The 21,068-nt window shown below is 39.8% G+C and overlaps 1 protein-coding gene and 1 pseudogene across 2 annotated transcripts in view; both read right to left on the bottom strand.

Annotated features, from left to right (window-relative positions):
* The window catches only part of GDAP2 (ganglioside induced differentiation associated protein 2), a 90,952-nt gene that overhangs the window by 62,223 nt on the left and 7,661 nt on the right, over positions 1 to 21,068 (bottom strand). For both annotated transcript variants that reach the window (XR_010730381.1, XM_066268161.1), the window contains exons 2-6: positions 16,145 to 16,378; positions 14,430 to 14,569; positions 3,482 to 3,635; positions 2,997 to 3,085; positions 289 to 365 (exon numbers count right to left, since the gene is read on the bottom strand). Coding sequence is in view for 1 of the 2 variants with exons in the window: in XM_066268161.1 (XP_066124258.1) it covers positions 289 to 365; positions 2,997 to 3,085; positions 3,482 to 3,635; positions 14,430 to 14,569; positions 16,145 to 16,311 (627 nt within the window). In the remaining variant the exon portion in view is untranslated. The remainder of the gene's footprint in view (positions 1 to 288; positions 366 to 2,996; positions 3,086 to 3,481; positions 3,636 to 14,429; positions 14,570 to 16,144; positions 16,379 to 21,068) is intronic.
* LOC136330794 (glyceraldehyde-3-phosphate dehydrogenase-like) lies at positions 17,962 to 19,106 on the bottom strand (annotated as a pseudogene).

Here is a 21,068-nt window from a genome sequence, read left to right as displayed (position 1 = left end):
TCCAATTATTTTTCTGCATCTACTGAGACGATCATATTGTTTTATATTTTATTATATTATTATTCTTATTTTATTATTATTCTACTACTGCATTACCTTGACTGATTTTTGTACATTGAACCAACCTTACATTCCTGAGACAAATCCCAGTTGGTGATGGTATATAACCCTTTTGTATGTTGCTAGATTCAGTTTACTAATACTCTGTTAAAGACTTTTGCACCTCTATTCATAACAAATACTTATCTATAAAATTTAAACAATGCCATATATAATGAAGCTAAATACCTCTTCAAGTTCAGAGACAGCAAATACTACTTTTTCAATGGGCTCCCCATGAATCTCTAGGAATCTCCTTACAGTGCCTAAAAAAAGATTAGATTATTCAATTAAAAAAACGTTACTGATAGATGAGAAAAATCTAATTCTTCTAAGTTTTATTTTTATAATGGATGACTCCTCATTTCATTCAGGACTCTGCTCAATGACACCTTACCAGCGAAGCCAAGCCAGACTTTCCTATTTAAAAAGCCTTTCCTGATTTCTTTTTCTTCAGAGCAACTGCCATAGACCTTTTGTGGAGTTTCCTGTTTAATGTTGATCCTCACTGCCCCCTGCCATCCACTAGAATGAGAGCTCCCCGCAAGTAGAGCTCTCTTCCTTTTCTCTACAGCCTCATTGCCCATGCCTGGACCAGCACCGGCCACAGGAGCTGCTAACTCTGAGCCAGTCTCCCTAGTCTAGTCTGCAGCAGTTCTCCCTGACCAGAATGATCTAGCACAACCGTCTTTCCATTCATTCAGTTCTATCAGTGATTTTCAACCTTTTACATCTAATGGCACACATAAACTAATTACTAAAATTCTGTAGCATACTAAAAACTATATACTTTTTCCTGATCTGACAAAAAAAAAAATAGGTATAATATTGATTCATTCGCACCAGATGGCTATTATTATGTTGGCTGTTGTCATTTCTTTGGACAACCTAAAAGAAAAGAGGTCAGTGCCTCTGACTAAATAAGCATTGCGTGTTTTAAAAATTCTTGTAACACAACATTTGAAAATCTGAATTATTAGATGTCCTACTCAGCCCTTCATCCCGGTCAAAATCCCACCTGTCCAAAGCTGAATTACATTTTTCTTAACTTCTGTTATCCAGATTCTTCTCTTTCAACTTCCTAACAATGAGATCTGATGGCCTTCTCTTAATTCTTAACTTACTAGAGATTTCTCTAGCTTGGTTTCTAAATGCACACGCGCCACCTTAAAAATGTTGTCCTCCAAGGTTCTATCCTCACATTTTTTATTTTCTTGACATATATATTTCCTTTAGCTAATTTGTTGGTTAGGTACTACCACAAATGCTGATAGCTCTCAAATCTTTATAGTCTGTTTTCTGAGCAGAAAACCTGAATTCCCTCCCACCTACTGGGCATATCTGCCCACATTACTAAAAGACCTCAAACTCGACATGTCCAAACCTGATCTCCATTTTCCCCACCCCCAAACCTGCTCCTTCATCTGTATTCCAGCTCCAGTTACACACCAACATTCACCCCTCACCCAAGGTAGAAGCCTGACGTTTTTGGCACTTCCTTTGCCCCTTCCTTCACCTGGCATTTTCAATGGGCTTCATGTCCTTTAAATCCCATTGCTGGCACTGCTGACATTCACTCTTCTCTTCCGGCTGCTCTCAGGCTCTCAGTGCTCACAAAGACTTGGGCAATAAGCTCTAACTGTTCGCTTGTTTCTCTCTTTTCCAAGTCTACTTATCGTATTGCCCATGTATAAGACGCTCCCATGTATAAGATGCATCTTAATTTTGGGGCCCAAAATTTGAAAAAAATTGTATTACATAAAGTTATTGAACTCAAGTTTTATTCATCATTAAACAACGAGCACAAAGACAACAAGCATGAAAAAGCAGGAAATGCAAGTAAAAAAAAAAATCTACAACCACTGTATAAAGATGCACCCAGTTTTTAGACCCCAAATTTTTTGGAAAAGTGTGTGTCTTATACATGGGGAAATACGGTAACCCCTCTTGCCTGAGTTATCATCTGATGCTGTTCTTATTACTAAACACTGTGATGGCTCTGACTGCTTATAGGTTAGAGCCAAAGTTGCTAGCATGGCTCTTCACACTGAGACCTCAATTAATCACCCCTCTACCCCTGCCCTTTAGTCCTATTTCCCCCCACATACCTATGCTTCAGCCAAATCATTCTGCTGTACTCAGAACATGTCACTTTTATGCCACCCTACTTGTGCATGCATGGTTACCTTTCACTAGAATACTATTCACCACCATGACGCTGTGAATGAATACCTACTCAGTTTTCTAGACCCAGTCAAAGCCATCTCCTTTGTGTAGAACTCCACCTTCTGCTCCTCCTCTGCATTCTGAGAAGGCCTCCACTGGCAAACTTCTCACAGCATTTTATAGCTAGACTATGAGTTTTTTGAAGGCTACTTTGCATTATACATAAAATACATGAATGTATGTTATATTAATAGCTCACAATGACTGAGCCAATTTTTTTGAAAGCTAACTACAGGGTTTTATACATTAAAAAAGCACATGCAAATGCTGCCGTGTTTGAAACAGCAAAGCGCTGTGTGAATCTGATATTATACAATCCGGTTTGATTTCACTGTTGCAGCTGTTATGGTTATTCTGAATTAGGATTCAAATACCCAATGCATTGGTTATATTTCATAGCTTGGTACCATTTTCAAATTTAATAGGCATATATTCCCAGCCTTTATTCAAATGGGTAAAAATGTCAACACAAGAAAGCAAATTCAGATCTCTGCACTTTGTCAGGACTAGCTTCCCTCCAGGTGCCATGATCCGGCAGCAAATCTTCCTTGGTTGTAACTATTTCCCTAGTAATAAAACATTTTTTAAGACTCAATTTATGCACAGCACCCCTAAGGCCATGTACGAAGCACTACACCAGTTTCTGCACAGTAACTCCAGTTACCACTTACGAAGCGCAATGTGTGTTGCGTCCTCTAAAGGATAACCTCGTTTTGCAGAATTGATGACACAGAAGCCAACAGAAGACATTGACAGCTCTCTATGATCAAACGGAAAACACAAAAATTATACAGAAAACACTCGTAACACACAACTAATTTAAAAATGCAGCTTAACATCTCTTTCCCTGTCCCTTCGACAAATTTACTATAATAGTTACCTCAACGACAGTATTTAATGACATTGATATATAATTTAATTGCATCATTTGAGGGAAATATATTCCAAATAAAGGCCACAGTAAAATGGAAACAAGTTAAATTCTCAAGTCACCCACAGCCATTGCTTTTACTCAGCTAAGTTTGAGGAAACAACTCTATCTTCAAGATCTTCTAAAACTGTCTAAATCCCTCAAAATGTGACTTCCATAGCTAGGTGTCAGTTTAACGGCAGGGTTTTAACCATGCCTGGCATGGTGTCCCAGGAGGACGCATACTTTGCCAGCTGAAGGACGTTCCTGTAGCAGCTGTGCAGGGAGCTCTCAGCGGCTGTGCGATAGCGGCTCTTGTACTTAGGGCCCACAGTGTGAATGATGAACCGAGCAGCTAGATGGAATCCTTTTGTCAATTTGGCTTCACCTGTCCGGCAACCTGGGAACAACGGAGGATATGTAAGTCATGGTGGTGTTAGAAAAACACAACAGAACAGAGGAAATTTTAAGAACATTGAAAAATTTCAGTTAAAAATATGGGTTGAACACAAACATCTGCTCCCAAGATGACAGTGAAACCAATACATTAGGTATGAAAAAAGAGACAAAAAGAATGGAAGAGAACATGAAGCAGATAAGCATCATCAAAACCACAAGAGGCACAAAGTCAGAAAACTAAAAGTAACTGATTCAGCAACACAGAGAATACTCTGCTCCAAACTGGCTTCCAAAATATATACACTCAGGCTTATACCCCTGGGAGAGTCCTTTCAGAAAACAAAGAGGCCCAAACCAAAGGAACTACAGATGCTGAGAACCACGAGGTCCCCTCTCCCTCCACAAAAAAAAAGGCTCCTGCTACTTCAAGAGCCAACATAATTAAATAAGTCAACCAATAATCTACAGGAAAAATAACTGCAAAACAAATACTAATCTTGATAGGGGAGCCCAAAAGTTAGAAATTTGACTTCAGTAATAGTAGCTTTTAGTTTTAATCAATAGATTATGTAAAAGTCGCTAGACTAGTCTATGTATACCTGTAGTTATACAAAGAAAATCTGTTTTACATTCAGTAAGTTATCTTAAGAAAAAGCAAATAGCTTGACTAATGAACAATGTGTGTGATCTCTGTTTTATGTTCCTCTCAGGAATGCAAGGAATTACTTTCCAGATGAGTTCCCAGGAACAAAGGATGCAGCACCTTGAAGACCTCTATGCCATAGCTGAAGTCAATCAAACACCCTGCACCCCCTGGAGGACATCCTTGCACTCCCAATTCCCCCACCTCCTTCAGCCTGTTAATTAACTGACTGCATGCTCAGTAATGAACTACTAATTTTCCAAAAAAGATAAATTGGCCAGTCAGCTGAGACTGTTAAAGACAGTTTTCCAGACCTGAGTCCACTGTCTTCGCAAGTTGCAGCAGTTTGACTTAAAGATGCTCTTATCCCTACTCAATCTGTCATGAAATTGGCTAAAAAAAGATGATGGGCAACAGGAATCCTGGCTTGTTCTGGTAACAATCTGTGTTCTAATCAGCCATGAGTGACATTTAAATAGTCACAATGTTAAATACTGAATATTCATTTCATAAAAAGTTGATAAACCAATTTGGGGAGGTGGTGAAGGGAGAAGAAAATGTGTGAGAGGTGTATATATATATATATAAAAGGGGAAAGAATGAAAGCGAATTTAATCTTTAATTTCTACAATAAGTCAACAGATATTGAAAAACATGAAAAAAATCCCACTATTAGTCTTAGCATATTATTTGGAAATAGAAGGTAAGTAAGGTAAGGAGCCTAAAGATCTGAAAGTATTCACTCCTGGAGAACAGGAATGAAAGCTGGGAAGGAAAGGTAAGGACTATTGCTTTCCATCAGACATTTGGATACAAAATTCTTTGACTTGTAAATTACACACATTACTCAATGCAAAGCTACAAGCATAAAATGACACTCAAAAAGAGAAAGGGACCATTTGAGGCTAATAAACCAATTCTTTATTTGGAAAAAAATACATTAAAATCATCAAGCATTTCTTCTGCCCCTTAACAGAACTTAATTCAGAGGAAGCCACATAATGTGTCCCTTTCTGAGGAAAGGCCTTATTTTGCAGAACTCCAGCTAGTAAGCATGGGCAAAGGACAGATTTCAGAAAACATAACTTCATAATCTAGTGAAATTACTGATTCAGACAAAGACTATAAATTGCTGCTAAAAACACTGTGTGACTATCTGATGAGGAAATGGACATACATTGAGCCTAAATAACACCCTATCGATTACTTTTCAGTCACAAAAGATAAAACACAACTGCACAAAGGAAAAGGTCAAACTCTCTTCACTCTACTGCAGAGACAACTTAGGGTCAGCAATGGTCCATTAGTGGGTCACTCAGATTTTACATTATCTTCTAATATGATACAATAGAAAGTAGACAGCACAAGGTCACCTATGAAATATTTATCCACACTTGATTCCATTATATATAACTTTCAGTTCATAGGAAATACAGCAGAGATAGAGCAGCAAAACTAAATGGCACTCCTGGTGAATCAGAGAAATCCAGAAAATGGGACATCTTAGAAAACACCTTGGCTTAGTTCATTCAACAAGTCAGTGTCATAAAAAGGAGAATGCTGGATTTTTTTCAAGCCGACCATTATGTCAATCTAGCTGTCTCTTACTATGCCTTGTTTATTTACCAAAATAACAAACCCCACAGAGCTCCAGTTTCACAAAATTCCTAAATTCAAAGAGCAAATGTGAGATTGATTTTCTCAAAAAAAAACCTTTGTGGCCTGACCAGGCAGTGGCGCAGTGGATAGAACGTTGGACTGGAACACAGAGGACCCACCTTCGAAACCACAAGGTCGCAGGCTTGAGCACTGGCTCATCTGGTTTGAGCAAGGCTCACCAACTTGAGCCCAAGGTCACTGGCTTGAGCAAGGGGTCACTCAGTCTGCTGTAACCTCCCAGCCAAGGCACATATGAGAAATCAATCAATGAACAACTAAGGTGCTGCAACGAAGAACTGATACTTCTCATCTCTCTCCCTTCTTGTCTGTCTCTCCCTATCTGTCCCTGTCTCTGTCACAGACACAAAAAAAACTTTGTATACAATAAACAAATCTGTCCATTCAGTTTTTAGACAGATCTATACTGTTCACAAAAAATTAGAAGATATTTCAAAATGACTATGAAGTGATTAAAAAAAAGGATTTGACTTTTTTATTAAACAAGAATATCAGAAAAGCAAACAAGTCCAAGAAAGTTGTTCTATTATGCAAAGAGATGCAAACTCAATTATCATGATTGAGTAAGCTAGTGACACTGGTGGGGATGAACAGAAGCATGTCAAACTGGACAAGAGTGCCACACATTGACTGTTCAGTGGGATGTATGGTCACCCAAGACTGCCAAAACACACTGACAGTGATGGGGCAGGACAGGATCAGACTGTCCAGCAATTCTTGTGGGATCCACTGCCACTCTTGCTCCATGGCAACCTCCAGCTCGAGAAGTGTGGTGGGAGGCATTGGATGGTTTGCCAGACGTCTTCCCAGTGCATCCCAAGCATGTTCAATGGGATTCAGGTAGGAGAACGTGAAGACCAGTTCATGCGTTTGATTACTGCCTCTGAAGCATGTTGTTAATGAGATGCACACGGTGGGGACTTGCATTATTGTCCATGAAAAGGAAGTTGTTTCCAACTGCTCCAGCCTAGGGTTCCACTATAGGGTGCAGGACCTCATCTCAATATCTGACAGTAGTCAGAGATCCGTTTCTGATGACATGGAAGTTGGTACAACCACCAACGCTGATGGCAGCCCGCACCATGATTCCACCACCACCAAAGGAGTCCCTTTCTCGCATGAAATGTGGATTCTCCCGTGTTCCTCATTCATACCAGAACAAGACTTGGTGATTGTCAGACTGCAGACTGAACCGTGACTCATCAGAGAAGACAGTTGAACATTCATCACTGGTCCAATGACAATGCTCATCAGCTCACCCTCTATGGGTTCTATGGTGTTCAACTGATTAATGAAATGCATACCACTGATTGCCAGGCATGCAGTCCAACATGATGGAACTGATTTCATATGGTCTGGGTGCATATCCGTCGTCTAGTGGCAGCAAGAAACTGTCCCCACTCTGCCCTCATCTTCTTCGTACTGTGCTAGTCTCTTGAAAGTGATTCCACAGTCTGCTAATCACGCTTTGGGATGTTCCAGGTGCTGTTGTCACTGTCCTCTGTGCTTGGCCAGCTTCAAGACATCCCATGGCTCTCCAGTCTTCGCTTTCAAGCAAATCGTGTTGCAAGGGCATTGCAAGGGCTGGGAAATTGTAGGATGTGCACTTTCAAGATCAGGAAACATGCAGATACTTCAGTACTTTCAGCCTTTTGTATAGTGCATTTTCACCAATGCAATAAAAGCTGGTTTTGGATCTCATTTGCATAATCAAACAACTTTCTTTGATTTGTCATTTGCTTTTCTGATGTTGTTTAATAAAAAAAGCCTTTTTTATCACTTCATATTCAAGTTTAAAATACCCCGTAATTTTTGTGAGCAGTGTATTTCTTAGAAAAGTTTCTCTGACTGAATTGTCATGTATATCCCTACCAAGAATTCTAGAATCACAACAAAATTACCTCCTTTTTTTCTCAATATAAAACTTTCCCAACTATTTGAGAAAAACTATCATATTGCTCTCAAATCTTCTCTTCTCTATGCTAACTCTAGCTCTTTAAACTATTTCTTCAAATAATATGTTTTGCACAATGTCTACCATGTGAAGCATTTTCTTTCAGGTGTACCTCAGTTTATCACTCTTAAAAAGTGCTAATAAAATAAGATGAATAGTCACACCATAAGGTCCTACCAGGACAGAATAAAACAGCCTCTCTTGACTGTGATGCTGTACTTCTTTTTCCCTCCCAGCCTTATTAAGGATAATTGACATATAAACATTGCCTAAGTTTAAGGTCTACAATATGATGATTTGATATATGCACACAATGTGAAATAATTGCAGTAAGATTATTTAACATATCTATCACCTCAAGTAACTATTTTTACTTAATAGTAAGAACATTTAAGATCTACTTTCCTAGTAGCTTCCAAGTATATAACATTTATAACTGTTAATTATAGTCACCATACTGTACGTTACATACTCAGAACTTAGTCATGTTATAGCTGGACGTTTGTTCACTTGAGCAACATCTCATTTTCCACCCCCATCTCCCAACAACCACCATTTTACTGTTTCTATGAATTCAGTTTATATATTCCCCATATACATGAGATCATAATATATTTGTCTTTCTCTGTCAGACTTATTTCACTTAGCATAATACCATCAAGGTCCAGACATGTTGTTGCAAATGGCAGGATTTTCCTATTTTTTTTTTATTTATTTTTTTTCCATTTTTCTGAAGCTGGAAACGGGGAGACAGTCAGACAGACTCCCGCATGCGCCCGACCAGGATCCACCCGGCACGCCCACCATGGGATGACGCTCTGCCCACCAGGGGGTGATAATCTGCCCATCCTGGGCGTCGCCATGTTGCGACCAGAGCCACTCTAGCGCCTGAGGCAGAGGCCACAGAGCCATCCCCAGCGCCCGGGCCATCTTTGCTCCAATGGAGCCTTGGCTGCGGGAGGGGAAGAGAGAGACAGAGAGGAAAGCGCGGCGGAGGGGTGGAGAAGCAAATGGGCGCTTCTCCTGTGTGCCCTGGCCGGGAATCGAACCCGGGTCCTCCGCACGCTAGGCCAACGCTCTACCACTGAGCCAACCGGCCAGGGCTGATTTTCCTATTTTTATGGCTGAATAATATTGCATGTGTATTTTACAATATATAATGGGTATACACATACGTGCTTACACACATACATGTTGTTATCCAGTTTTCCCAACACCATTTATGGAAAAGACTATTCTTTCCTGTTGATTATTCTTGGCTCCCTTGTCAAAAATTAGTTGACTGCATATGCAGGGGTTTATTTCTGGGCTCTTGATTCTATTCTATTGGTCTATGCGTCTGTTTTATGTCAGTATTGTACTGTTTGAATTACTATGGCTTTGCAGAATAGTTTGAAACAAGAAAGTGTGATGTCTCCAGCTTCACTATTCTTTCTGAAGACTGCTTTGGCCACTCAGGGTCTTCTGTGACTCCATACAAATTTTGTGATTTTTTTTTTTCTATTTTTGTGAAAAGTGCCACTGAAATTTTGATTGCAATTGACTGAATCTACCGATGATTTTGGGTAATATGGACATTATAACAATATCAATTCTTCCAATTAATAAAAATAGGATGTCTTCCCACTTATTTATGTCTTCATCAATTTCTTTCATCCATGTTTCATAGTTTTCAGTGTTCAGATCTTACACTTCCTTGGTTAAATCTATTCTGAAGTAATTATTATTAATTATTCTTTATTATTTTCTCCCCTCTGCTAAGTTTGGGCACAGACTGTTCTTTTTCTAATTCCTAGAGGTTTAAAGTTAGGCTGTTTGAGATTGTTCTTTTCTTTCAATGTAGGCACTTACTGCTCTTTCTCTCCTAGCATGGCTTTTGTTGCATCCCAGTTTTGGTGCATTGTATTTTCATTTGCAATTGTCTCAAGCCTTTCTGATTTTCCTTTTGCTTTCTTCTTTGACCCACTGATTGTTTAGAAGTATGTTGCCTAATTACCATGTATTTGTAAATTTTTTTCATTTTCCTCCTGTCATTGATTTCTATCTTCACACCACTGTGGTCTAAAAAGACATAAATTTAATAAGGCTTAGTTTGTGGCCCAATATGTGATCTATCCTGAAGAATGTTCCATGTGTACTTGAAAAGAATGTGTATTCTGGTGCTATTGGATGTCTATGTGGTCTATAGCAGTGGTCCCCAAACCCCGGGCCGCGGACTGGTACCGGTCTGTGGGCCATTTGGTACCAGTTTGCAGAGAAAGAATAAATAACTTACATTATTTCCATTTTATTTATATTTAAGTCTGAATGTTATTTTATTTTTTAAAAATGACCAGATTCTCTCTGTTGCATCCATCTAAGACTCACTCTTTTTTTTTTTTTTTTTTTTTTGTATTTTTTCTGAAGCTGGAAACGGGGAGAGACAGTCAGACAGACTCCTGCATGCGCCCAACCGGGATCCACCTGGCACGCCCACCAGGGGGTGACGCTCTGCCCACCAGGGGGCGATGCTCTGCCCCTCCGGGGCGTCGCTTTGTCGCGACCAGAGCCACTCTAGCGCCTGGGGCAGAGGCCAAGGAGCCATCCCCAGCGCCCGGGCCATCTTTGCTCCAATGGAGCCTCGCTGCAGGAGGGGAAGAGAGAGACAGAGAGGAAGGAGAGGGGGAAGGGTGGAGAAGCAGATGGGCGCTTCTCCTGTGTGCCCTGGCAGGGAATCGAACCCGGGACTTCTGCACACCAGGCCGACGCTCTACCACTGAGCCAACCGGCCAGGGCCTAAGACTCACTCTTGATGCTTGTCTCGATCATGTGATACATTTATCCGTCCCACCATAAAGGCCAGTCCATGAAAATATTTTCTGACATTAAACCAGTCTGTGGCCCAAAAAAGGTTGGGGACCACTGGTCTATAGGGTTATTCAGGCCTGTTGTTTCCTTATTAATTTTCTGACTGGATGATCTAGCCAATATTGAAAATGAGGTATCAGAATATTATTGTAGTCTGTCTATTTCTCCATTCGGTTCTTTTAGTATCTGCCTTAAATATTCAGGTGCTTCCATGTTGAGTGCAAACATATTTACAGTTGTTAAATCCTGCTGATGAATTGAAACCCTTTTCACCACAGAGTGACCTTCTCTGTGCCTTGTGACCAATTTTGACTAAAGTCTATTTTATCTGCTATAAGCACAGCCACTCCTGCTCTCTTTTGGTTTCATTTGCATAGGATATCTTTTTCCATCCCTTCACTTTCAGTCTATGTGGCAGTAAAGCTAAAGTGAGTTATACATTGTTGGATCTTATTTTTTTATCTTTTAGCTACTCTGCTTTTTGTTTAATCTTTTTACATTTAAAGTAATTACTGATAAGTAAGGACTTCTGTTGCAATTTTGTTCATTGTTTTCTGAGTGGTTTTTTATTAGTTCCTTTGTTTCTCTCTTGCTGTCTTACTTTGCAATTTTTTAAAAGCTAATTAATGCTTTAATTCCTGTCTTTTTATCTTTTGTGTATCTACTATCGGTTTTATTTCTTTGTGGTTACCATAAAGCTCATATACAACATCTTATAAATATAACAGTGTATTTTAAGATAACAAGTTCCCTTCAATTTTGATACTGTATTTCTAACAATGTAGTCTCACATTATTAGCATTTCCAGTAGAACTAAAGTACTATCACCTCTGAGTATACTCAGTTAAAAGTCTAGGGAATTTCCATTTATTCCTCAGCTACTTAAACATGCCTGCCCTCATGGAGTTCAACTTTTAATAGAGACATAGTCATTACGTAAAGAATTTACCATTACAATTGTAATGAGAGGACAAAAGTAAAGCAATACAGGTGGGAGCACATCCCACTGGGAGACTGATCAAGTCTAGAAAGAAGGAAGCAATGCTGTGAGGAAGAGATGAAAGCAAAGACTTAAGAGTTGAAAACTGACAGAAAGGGAAATAGCACAGGAAAAACGGATAAGTAGCTTGGATGACAAGGCAACGAGAGATCAGTCTGGTTCAAGTATGGTGAGAGGGGACACAGAGACATGGGATGAGCCTGGAGGAAAGGGAATGAGATCTTACAAGTCCTTGGAGACCAGTCTAAGAAGTTTGGATTTTATTTTAAATGTAATGGAGCCACTACATGATTAAAACAGGGGAGCAATAAAAAAGGATTTATGATTTAAAAGGCAAATGCTTACTTGTGTGGAAAACAGATAAGAAAAGAAGAATGGACACAGGGAGACCAGCAGGGAGGGAGGCGATGGCTGTGGTCCAGGCAGGGGACAATGGCAGCACAAGCGAGGCTGGAGGAAGTGGTAGTGCAGAGACTCAGACATATTTAGAGCCTGACGACAGACTTTATGAGGGAGTAAGGAGAGAGCAGTGTTAACCCAAAGGTTGTTTGGATGAAAGAGGGAGTGGAAGCCATTTTACTGAGATAGCAAATACTTTCTTATATAAGAAAGGCTGGCAAACTGGACTGCTCTATCCTGATTTGGGTAATGTTTTAAACTTAATGAAGGTTTTTTTATTCATCCCTGTCAATTTTATCATTTTTTGGCTCATACTTTCAAACGATTCGGGATTTAAAAACTTTTAGTCTACCACTCAATGTTTCCTGTTATTCCTCTGAACTTTCTATCATCTACAAGTTTGGTAAATCATACTTTGTAATCATATATAAAATTGGTATTAAAGATGAAAAAAGGGACAGGATGAACAATCCAGCCCATCAGTGCATCATTAACAATCTATCTTCATGCCCTCGCCAGAGAGCTCACTTGTTTAGCACATCATCCTGATATATCCAGGTTTCAGGGTCAATCCCCAGTTGGGCACATAACAAGAATCAATCAATGAATGCATTTGTAAGTGGAACAACAAATTGATGCTTCTCTCTCTCTCTCTCTCTCTCTCTCTCCCTCCATTCCCCCTCCCTTCCTCTCTCTAAAATCATTTTTAAAAATTCAAAATTCAAGAACATGGCAGAGAAGTTTTACTGAGAGTAAAGTCTCAATGTTCAGCTTCTAACACACTGTGGAGCTTTCAAAAGCTGTTTTAAAAAAAAAAAGTTGTTTTTATTTAGTTTTAACAATAGCAGCAAAACATCTACATAATTTTCTCACATAAAATGAAAAATAAGTTCTTCAACTATCAAAACAAATGTTTCCTGAGCAATAAACACCTAAGAAAATTCATTCACTGTCGGGAGCCGATCCACTAATGCTGGCTAACTAGGTCACAGCAGAAGAAGATCCACAACTGCTGGTTGACAAAGTCACAGCAAAAGAAGATAGAGTCACCGCAGTAAAGACCAACAGCTGTGGGTTGACAAAGTCACCGCAAGGAAAGGCACAACGATACCTCCCCTTTTAATCTTTTGAATTAATCTGGCCTTATATCCCCCCTTTTTCTGGGTGTGTGCTATTATTTGTGGCACAGGGATAATAGTACCGTGCTTTCCCTGTAGATTTGTAGTAATTTCTTTGGAAATGAGACAGAAGGTGTAAGTTCCACAGAAAAGCCTGTAAGCCCCTTGATCTGGGCTCATAAACATAAGAGGCTGGCTATGATATCCCTCATAAAGGGTTAAGTTTGTAGGAGAATTTCTTCTTATTAATCATGTTAGAAAGAATATAGTTAAAACTTAGCTAGTATATGAATATAGTAAATAAATAAAGTTTAACTAGACATTAGAATCTTAGGTAAAGTGTAGTGGAGTGGCCTGTTGCGTGGCCTTGGATAGGAGTGCAGCTGGCTAGTAAGAATGTTTTGTTAAGAGACTTGTTTTATGACTAAAGGCAGTTGCTGGGCTTTCTCAGTGAGACACTCTCATGAAATTTATATATTTTCCCAAAAATTCTTTCTTCAGTTAATGAGAGGTATGAGGGGGCTTCCATAGAAGCAATAGCAATTAATGTCTTCTGAAATTATGTTGCTACTAAGCTATCTTGCGAGTGCATTCTATATATCTTTAAGTAAAAGTTACTCTTAATGATATGTCAATTTCTTAATGGGCAAGCCTTTTGTTATCTTGTGAGAAAAGTCAGGACACGGCATAAACTCAAGGCCATTTGCCTGAGCAAGCGGTGGTCCTTTGCTACTCCCTAATGATTTTGTCTGTTAATCTCTCTCTGCCCCTTGACTCACAACAGTAAAGTTGAGTTATTAGTTAGTACTAATCCTTTAAAAGCTTTCACCGATGTTATCGCTATTCAAGTTATTTTTTAATTGTACTTTGAATGATTTGCCACCTGATTTGTAGTTTATAGATATAAATTAACTGTTATCTGGAAACATGTGAACATAGTGAAACAGAAGCAATGATTAATACCATGTAATTGTAACTTGGTGTGTGTGTATAAAAAAGGAGCTGTACTAGCATTTGGTAGAGATGCCTGGCAGTAAATGCGAACTAGAGAATAAAGAGAAAGAAAAGAATTCGGCTCTCTCACTCGATTTTCTCCAACGTCGTCTCCTCCTGTGGGACCCCTGGATCCCCCCCGGGGCTGGACCCCGGCAATTCACCTTTAAGTTTTTGGAGTTCCTCCTTCAAATCTGGCCCTGCAAGCATGAAGATACTTTCTGACACAGGGTTCTTGTCTGTGAGATTTTCATTGCTGGTATTCACAATGGCTGTGCAGTTCAATAACGCCACATCGCCCTTCCTAAGGAAATGATAAATAGAGAACAAGTGTGGGAAGACCAGAGAGATAAGAAAGCTAGTTTCTCCTTCTTTCAAAACATTCTACCCTCAATCCCTTTATGATATTGGTTTTGCTAGCTGACAAGCTTAAGCAATAGCAGAAAAGTAGTTCCTAACTCAGAAAGATTAATCTGGCATCCCAGATAGATCTTTAATACAATTACTATGACCCTGAAACTAACAAAACCATGTTACTCTTTTGCTTCCTTCATATGCTCATAATGCCAGCAGTGGTTGGTCTGAAGAGTTTAGACACAACAGCATTACTCATGATAGCCAAAAAGTGTACACAACGCAAATGTCCATCAACTAAAGAACTGACAAACTAAATGTGGTATATCCATACAATGGAATATTATTTGGCCATGAAGAGGAATGAAGTACTGATTCATATTACAATATGGATGAATCTTAAAAACATTACACTAAGTCATGATGGATTAAATTTATATTAAATGTCCAGAACAGATAAATCTGCATAGCAAGAAAGCAGCTTAGTGGTTGGCTAGAGTTGAGAGATTATGCATGTACAAGGGGGTGAGGGAGATGGGTAGTGACTGCTAATGTGTACAGAACTTTGAGTTGATGACTATGCTCTAAAAACGACTGTGGTGATGGCTACACAACTTTGTGATATACTAATTTATACAATATAATTGGTGAATTGTATCCCAATAAAGCTTTTTATAAAAACTAAAGTATTAATACTAATACATTCAACAACAAAGTTGAACTTTCAAATAATTAAGCTGGGGTCAGACTGAAAAAAGAGTTCATGATTCTCTTTTATTTAAACTCTAGAAAATGCAAACTAATCTATAGTGACTGAAGAATCAATGGTTGTTTGAGGATATAGAGGCAGGGAAGGATAGGAGGGAGGAATTACCAAGGGTGACACACACACACACATTTTTTTTTTTTTTTTTTTTTGTGGCAGAGACAGAGAGAGTCAGAGAGAGGGACAGATAGACAGACAGGAAGGAAGGGAGATGAGAAACATCAATTCTTTGTTGTGGCTCCTTAGTTGTTCATCGATTGCTTTCTCATATGTGCCTTGACTGGAGGGGGAGGGGGCTACAGCAGACCGAGTGACCCCTTGCTCGAACCAGTGACCTTGGGCGCAAGCTGGTGAGCTTTGCTCAAACCAAATGAGCCCGCGCTCAGGCTGGTGACCTCAGGGTCTCGAACCTGGGTCCAACACATCCCAGTCCAACGCTCTATCCATTGCGCCACCGCCTGGTCAGGTGAAACACAAAAATATTTTGGTGGTGATAAATATATTCACTATCTTGACTGAGATGATGAGTTCATGGGTATATACACATGTCACAATTTACCAAATTGTATACTTTAAATATGTACAGTTTATTGTACGTCAGTTATAACTCAATAGAGCCACAAATGTCTATGCAAAGCAATATTCAACAATGTTAGGGCTTACAAAAAAAAGTTTAGAAGAAATTCTGAGAAAAAGAAATTAGGAAGAAGTTCTGAGAATGTACTATCATATAATAATATGATTTAATCAAAGAATTACCAAAGAATCACTTTTCCATTGATCTTCTTGTTATAAAGAAAAGGTGATCTAATGGTGTCTGTTTCAGCTGCAGAATCAGAAGCATTTAATTCATCTTCACAGGAGTCGCTCCAGCTTGGCAGTGTATCCACGTCCACAAACTGGGAAGGTGCACCCAAGGGATCCATGTGACAGAAACTTCCGCTTGTCTTTTCCCAAATCCCTCAGCAATTCAATATTCACTGAAGACGTTAGCTGAAGAGAAAAGAAACAACTGTTTTAACTGAGAAGCACTGATACTACTCTACTTCTATTACAGCAAACAACAAAACTCTGTTAAGTGCTCTAAAAGTACATTGTTACTTAAATAATCCAAAAAAATCAATATACAACAAAGAATTACTAAATTTTCCTTTCTAATTTTTTCCAGCTTTTCTAAAAGAGGAAGAAAGAGGGATTATTTAAGCACAAATTCTTTTCAGAGAATTGCAGACATTAAAATAATCACAAGGGCCACCAGTTCTCCTTTCCAGAAACATAGGACTAGTCACTCAACACTCACTGAGTGTGTGCTATTAAGGGGGAAAGTGCTAGGTTCTGCAAGAGATATAAAGATAAACAATATGTACAACTTAAGGAGTTCAGTCTAATGATAACATGGAGGATATACTAAGACAAAATGAGAAGCAAAGAGGTTACTTCAATCAAGTAGCAAGAGATAATAAAGCTTTGAACTAAGTAGAGAGGATGGAGACAGCATGGATCCAAGAGGCAATATACAAAGAAAGAATGAACAGGATTTGACAATTTATAGGATATGGTATATAAGACACTGATGTGGTAGTGGGTTAATTGTACAGAAACATAGAAATCAGAAGAGACTAGTGATAGGAAGACACACAGTGTCAACACTACAGAGAGGTCATGGGAAATTTAACACGAGAAAAGGATACTTAATTTGCCAATAAGTCAGAGAACTGTTTCAGTAAAATGGCAGATAAATTCATTCAATAAATCTTTGTAAATAAGCATCTTTTATGTGTCAGGTATTGTTCTAGGCACTGGGGATACACTAGTGCAGTGGTTCTCAAAGTGTGTGCCAGGGCGCACTGGTGAGCCCTAGAAGATTTGCAGGTGCACCCTTTGGTATTCCAGAGAAATATGTGCCTGTTGGGGAACAAAAAACCAACAGGGTTTTTGGAGTTTAGATTTTTGGGGGACAGAGGTGTGGGGAATTGGATGTAAGCTGACAGTCTGCCCAACCCCCTACCTCACTTGCCTGATTAGGTTGCAAAAGGCTGTTAAGCTGTGGTGCTGAATTGTTTACACTACCCCTCATATTCCCCAGAAAGACTGGAGGCAAGTTTTTTCTATCCTTTGTTTGGTGTAAAGTTAAGATGATATGCATGATGGGGGTTTTGGATTGATGATTAAACATAAGGAATTGTCTCTTGAAGCCTTTTGGATTTCTATAATGGAAGAATATGTGGCAATATCTAAAAAAACTTTAAACATTTTACTACAATTTTCAACATCCTATTTATGTGAATTAGGATTTTCTACCCTCAATAAAATTAAGAGTAAAAAGAGAGGAATTCTTCAATGTGTCCCAGTAGAGCCCAAGCTCCTCGTCAATCAGGCATCCCTGATTCGACATTAAACCGGTCCGTGGCCCAAAAAAGGTTGGGGATCACTGCTGTAAGGGATGTGTTCAGTTATGCCAGCTCTAAATCCATCACTGAAGCATGTCTGGTTGGTGTGAGAGTGGTTTCATCCTAGCACCAGCCCAGCTTCTCTCCCCTTCACCCTAAACCCTGCAATAAGATAAAGCAAAGAACTGGTTGGGTATAGTGAACTTTATTGATGTTACACGACAAAGCAGGGCTTTCTAAGCCCCTCCCCTCTTCAGGGGGTCTGGGATGGAAACTGTGCAGGTCAGGTTCTCAGTATGTTGGGGGATGGATCTGGGGCAAGGACTTCCCAGCAGCTGAGGGCTTCTCTTTCTTCCTCTTGCTGGGGCTGGTGGTCCAGGAGGCTCTTACTCCTTGGAGGCCATGTGGACCATAAGGTCCACCACCCTGTTGCTGTAGCCAAATTCATTGTCATACCAGGAGATGAGCTTGACAAAGTGGTCATTGAGGGCAATGCCAGCCCCAGCATCAAAGGTGGAGAAGTGGGTGTCACTGTTAAAGTCGCAAGAGACGACGTGGTCCTCAGTGTAGCCCAAGATACCCTTAAGAGGGCCCTCTGATGCCTGCTTCACTACCTTCTTGATGTCATCATACTTGGCAGCCTTCTCCAGGCGGCAGGTCAGATCCACAACTGACACATTGGGGGTGGGGACACGGAAGGCCATGCCAGTGAGTTTCCCATTCAGCTCAGGGATGACCTTGCCCACAGCCTTGGCAGCGCCAGTAGAAGCAGGGATGATGATCTGGGCAGCCCCTCGGCCATCACGCCACAGCTTCCCAGAGGGGCCATCCACAGTCTTCTGGGTGGCAGTGATGGCGTGGATGTGGTCATGAGTCCCTCCACAATGCCAAAGTTGTCATGGATGACCTTGGCCAGGGGGGCCAAGCAGTTAGTGGTGCAGGAGGCGTTGCTGACAATCTTGAGGGAATTGTCATACTTGTCTTGGTTCACACCCATCACAAACATGGGGGCATCCGCAGAGGGAGCAGAGATGATGACCCTCTTGGCTCCACCCTTCAAGTGAGCCCCAGCCTTCTCCAAGGGAGTGAAGACACCAGTGGACTCCACAACATATTCAGCACCAGCATCACCCCATTTGATGTTGGCAGGATCTCACTCCTGGAAGATGGAGATGGACTTTCCGTTGATGACAAGCTTCCCGTTCTCAGCCTTGACTATACCTTTGAACTTGCTATGAGTAGAATCATACTGGAACATGTAGACCATGTAGTTGAGGTCAATGAAGGGGTCATTGATGGCAACAATATCCACTTTGCCAGAGTTAAAAGCAGCCCTGACTACATCAGACTAAGAAGTTTTTGCTCAGCAAGAGAAACTGATAACAAAATAAACAGAAAGCCAACTAAATGGGAAATGATTTTTTCAAACAACAGCTCAGATAAGGGCCTAATATCCAAAATATACAAAGAACTCATAAAACTCAACAACAAACAAACAAACAATCCAATAAAAAAATGGGAAGAGGATACGAATAGACACTTCTCCCAGGAAGAAATACAAATGGCCAACAGATATATGAAAAGATGCTCATCTTCTTAAGCTATTAGAGAAATGCAAATCAAAACGGCAATGAGATACCACCTCACACCTGTTCGATTAGCTATTATTAACAAGACAGGTAATAGCAAATGTTGGAGAGGCTGTGGAGAAAAAGGAACCCTCATACACTGTTGGTGGGAATGTAAAGTAGTACAACCATTATGGAAGAAAGTATGGTGGTTCCTCAAAAAACTGAAAATAGAACTTACCTTATGACCCAGCAATCCCTCTACTGGGTATATATCCCCAAAACTCAGAAACATTGATACGTAAAGACACATGCAGCCCCATGTTTATTGCAGCATTGTTCACAGTGGCCAGGACATGGAAACAACCAAAAAGCCCATCAATAGATGACTGGATAAAGAAGATGTGGCACATATACACTATGGAATACTACTCAGCCATAAGAAATGATGACATCGGAACATTTACAGCAAAATGGTGGGATCTTGATACGAAGCGAAATAAGTAAATCAGAAAAAAAACAGGAACTGTATTATTCCATACGTAGGTGGGACATAATAGTGAAACTAAGAGACATTGATAAGAGTGTGGTGGTTACAGGGGGGAGGGGGGAATGGGAGAGGCACAAAGAAAACAAGATAGAAGGTGACAGAGGACAATCTGACTTTGGGTGGTGGGTATGCAACATAATTGAACGACAAGATAACCTGGACTTGTTATCTTTGAATATATGTATCCTGATTTATTGATGTCACCCCATTAAAAAAAATAAAATTATTAAAAAAAAAAAAAAGCAGCCCTGGTGACCAGGCGCCCAATACGGCCAAATCCGTTCACTCCGACCTTCACCATCGTGTCTTAGAATTGTGGCTGGCACTGCGCAGGAAGACGCGGCTATCTACCAAACTGGAGGAGCAGAGAGCCTTAACCCCTCTTTTTTACAAATTCTAAAAAGCATAACTCAAAAAATATAACATAAAAATGTTTTTTAATGTCAGAATAAATTTAATTTTGTTGTATTTATTTCATTTAATTACCATAAAAGCACGCTTGGACCTTATATTTTTTCTTTAATATTTGACTTAATTATTATAACATATTTCTCAGAAATTTGTATATAGTGCGCCTACAATTATTTGTAGGATTTTAAATGTGCCCCGACTTCAGAAAGTTTGAGAACCACTGCACTAGTGAGTAGGCAGAGCAGGTACATACCTGTCCTTACAGAGCTTATACTTCCTGGAGAAGAGATGACAAACAGTAAACAAGCAAGCAGGTATCTCACAGAATGACTGGAGAAAATGAGTATCAGGAGAGAAAAAGTGATAATCTGAGTAGAGACCTAAATTAAACAAGACAGCAAACCATGTGAAGCTCTGGAGGGTGTTTCAGGAAGAGGAAACAGCAAGTGCAAGGGCTAAAAGGGCAGGAAGGAGCTTGATCTATTAAGCAAAGAGCTTTGTTTGGCTAGAGGAGAATGAGCTACATGAGTAGGTGAGAAGATTGGTGAAAGAGCGAAAGGCCAGATACCAATTGCATGCCAATACAGAGAATGACTTTATAAATTACACTGAAAGAGTACCTAGCCTCTGTGAAATTGAGTGGGGCCCAAGATTGAAATCAGAAACTAGTAGAAAACAATTGCAGTAATCTAGGTGAGATGGTGAGGTAGGTGGTGAGAAATAGTATGATTTGGAATAGATTCTAAGGATAGACTCAACAAGAT

Source organism: Saccopteryx bilineata, chromosome 3, assembly GCF_036850765.1.
Source record: "Saccopteryx bilineata isolate mSacBil1 chromosome 3, mSacBil1_pri_phased_curated, whole genome shotgun sequence".
Taxonomy (NCBI): Eukaryota; Metazoa; Chordata; class Mammalia; order Chiroptera; family Emballonuridae; genus Saccopteryx; species Saccopteryx bilineata.
This window is presented reverse-complemented; position numbering and strand designations above follow the sequence as displayed.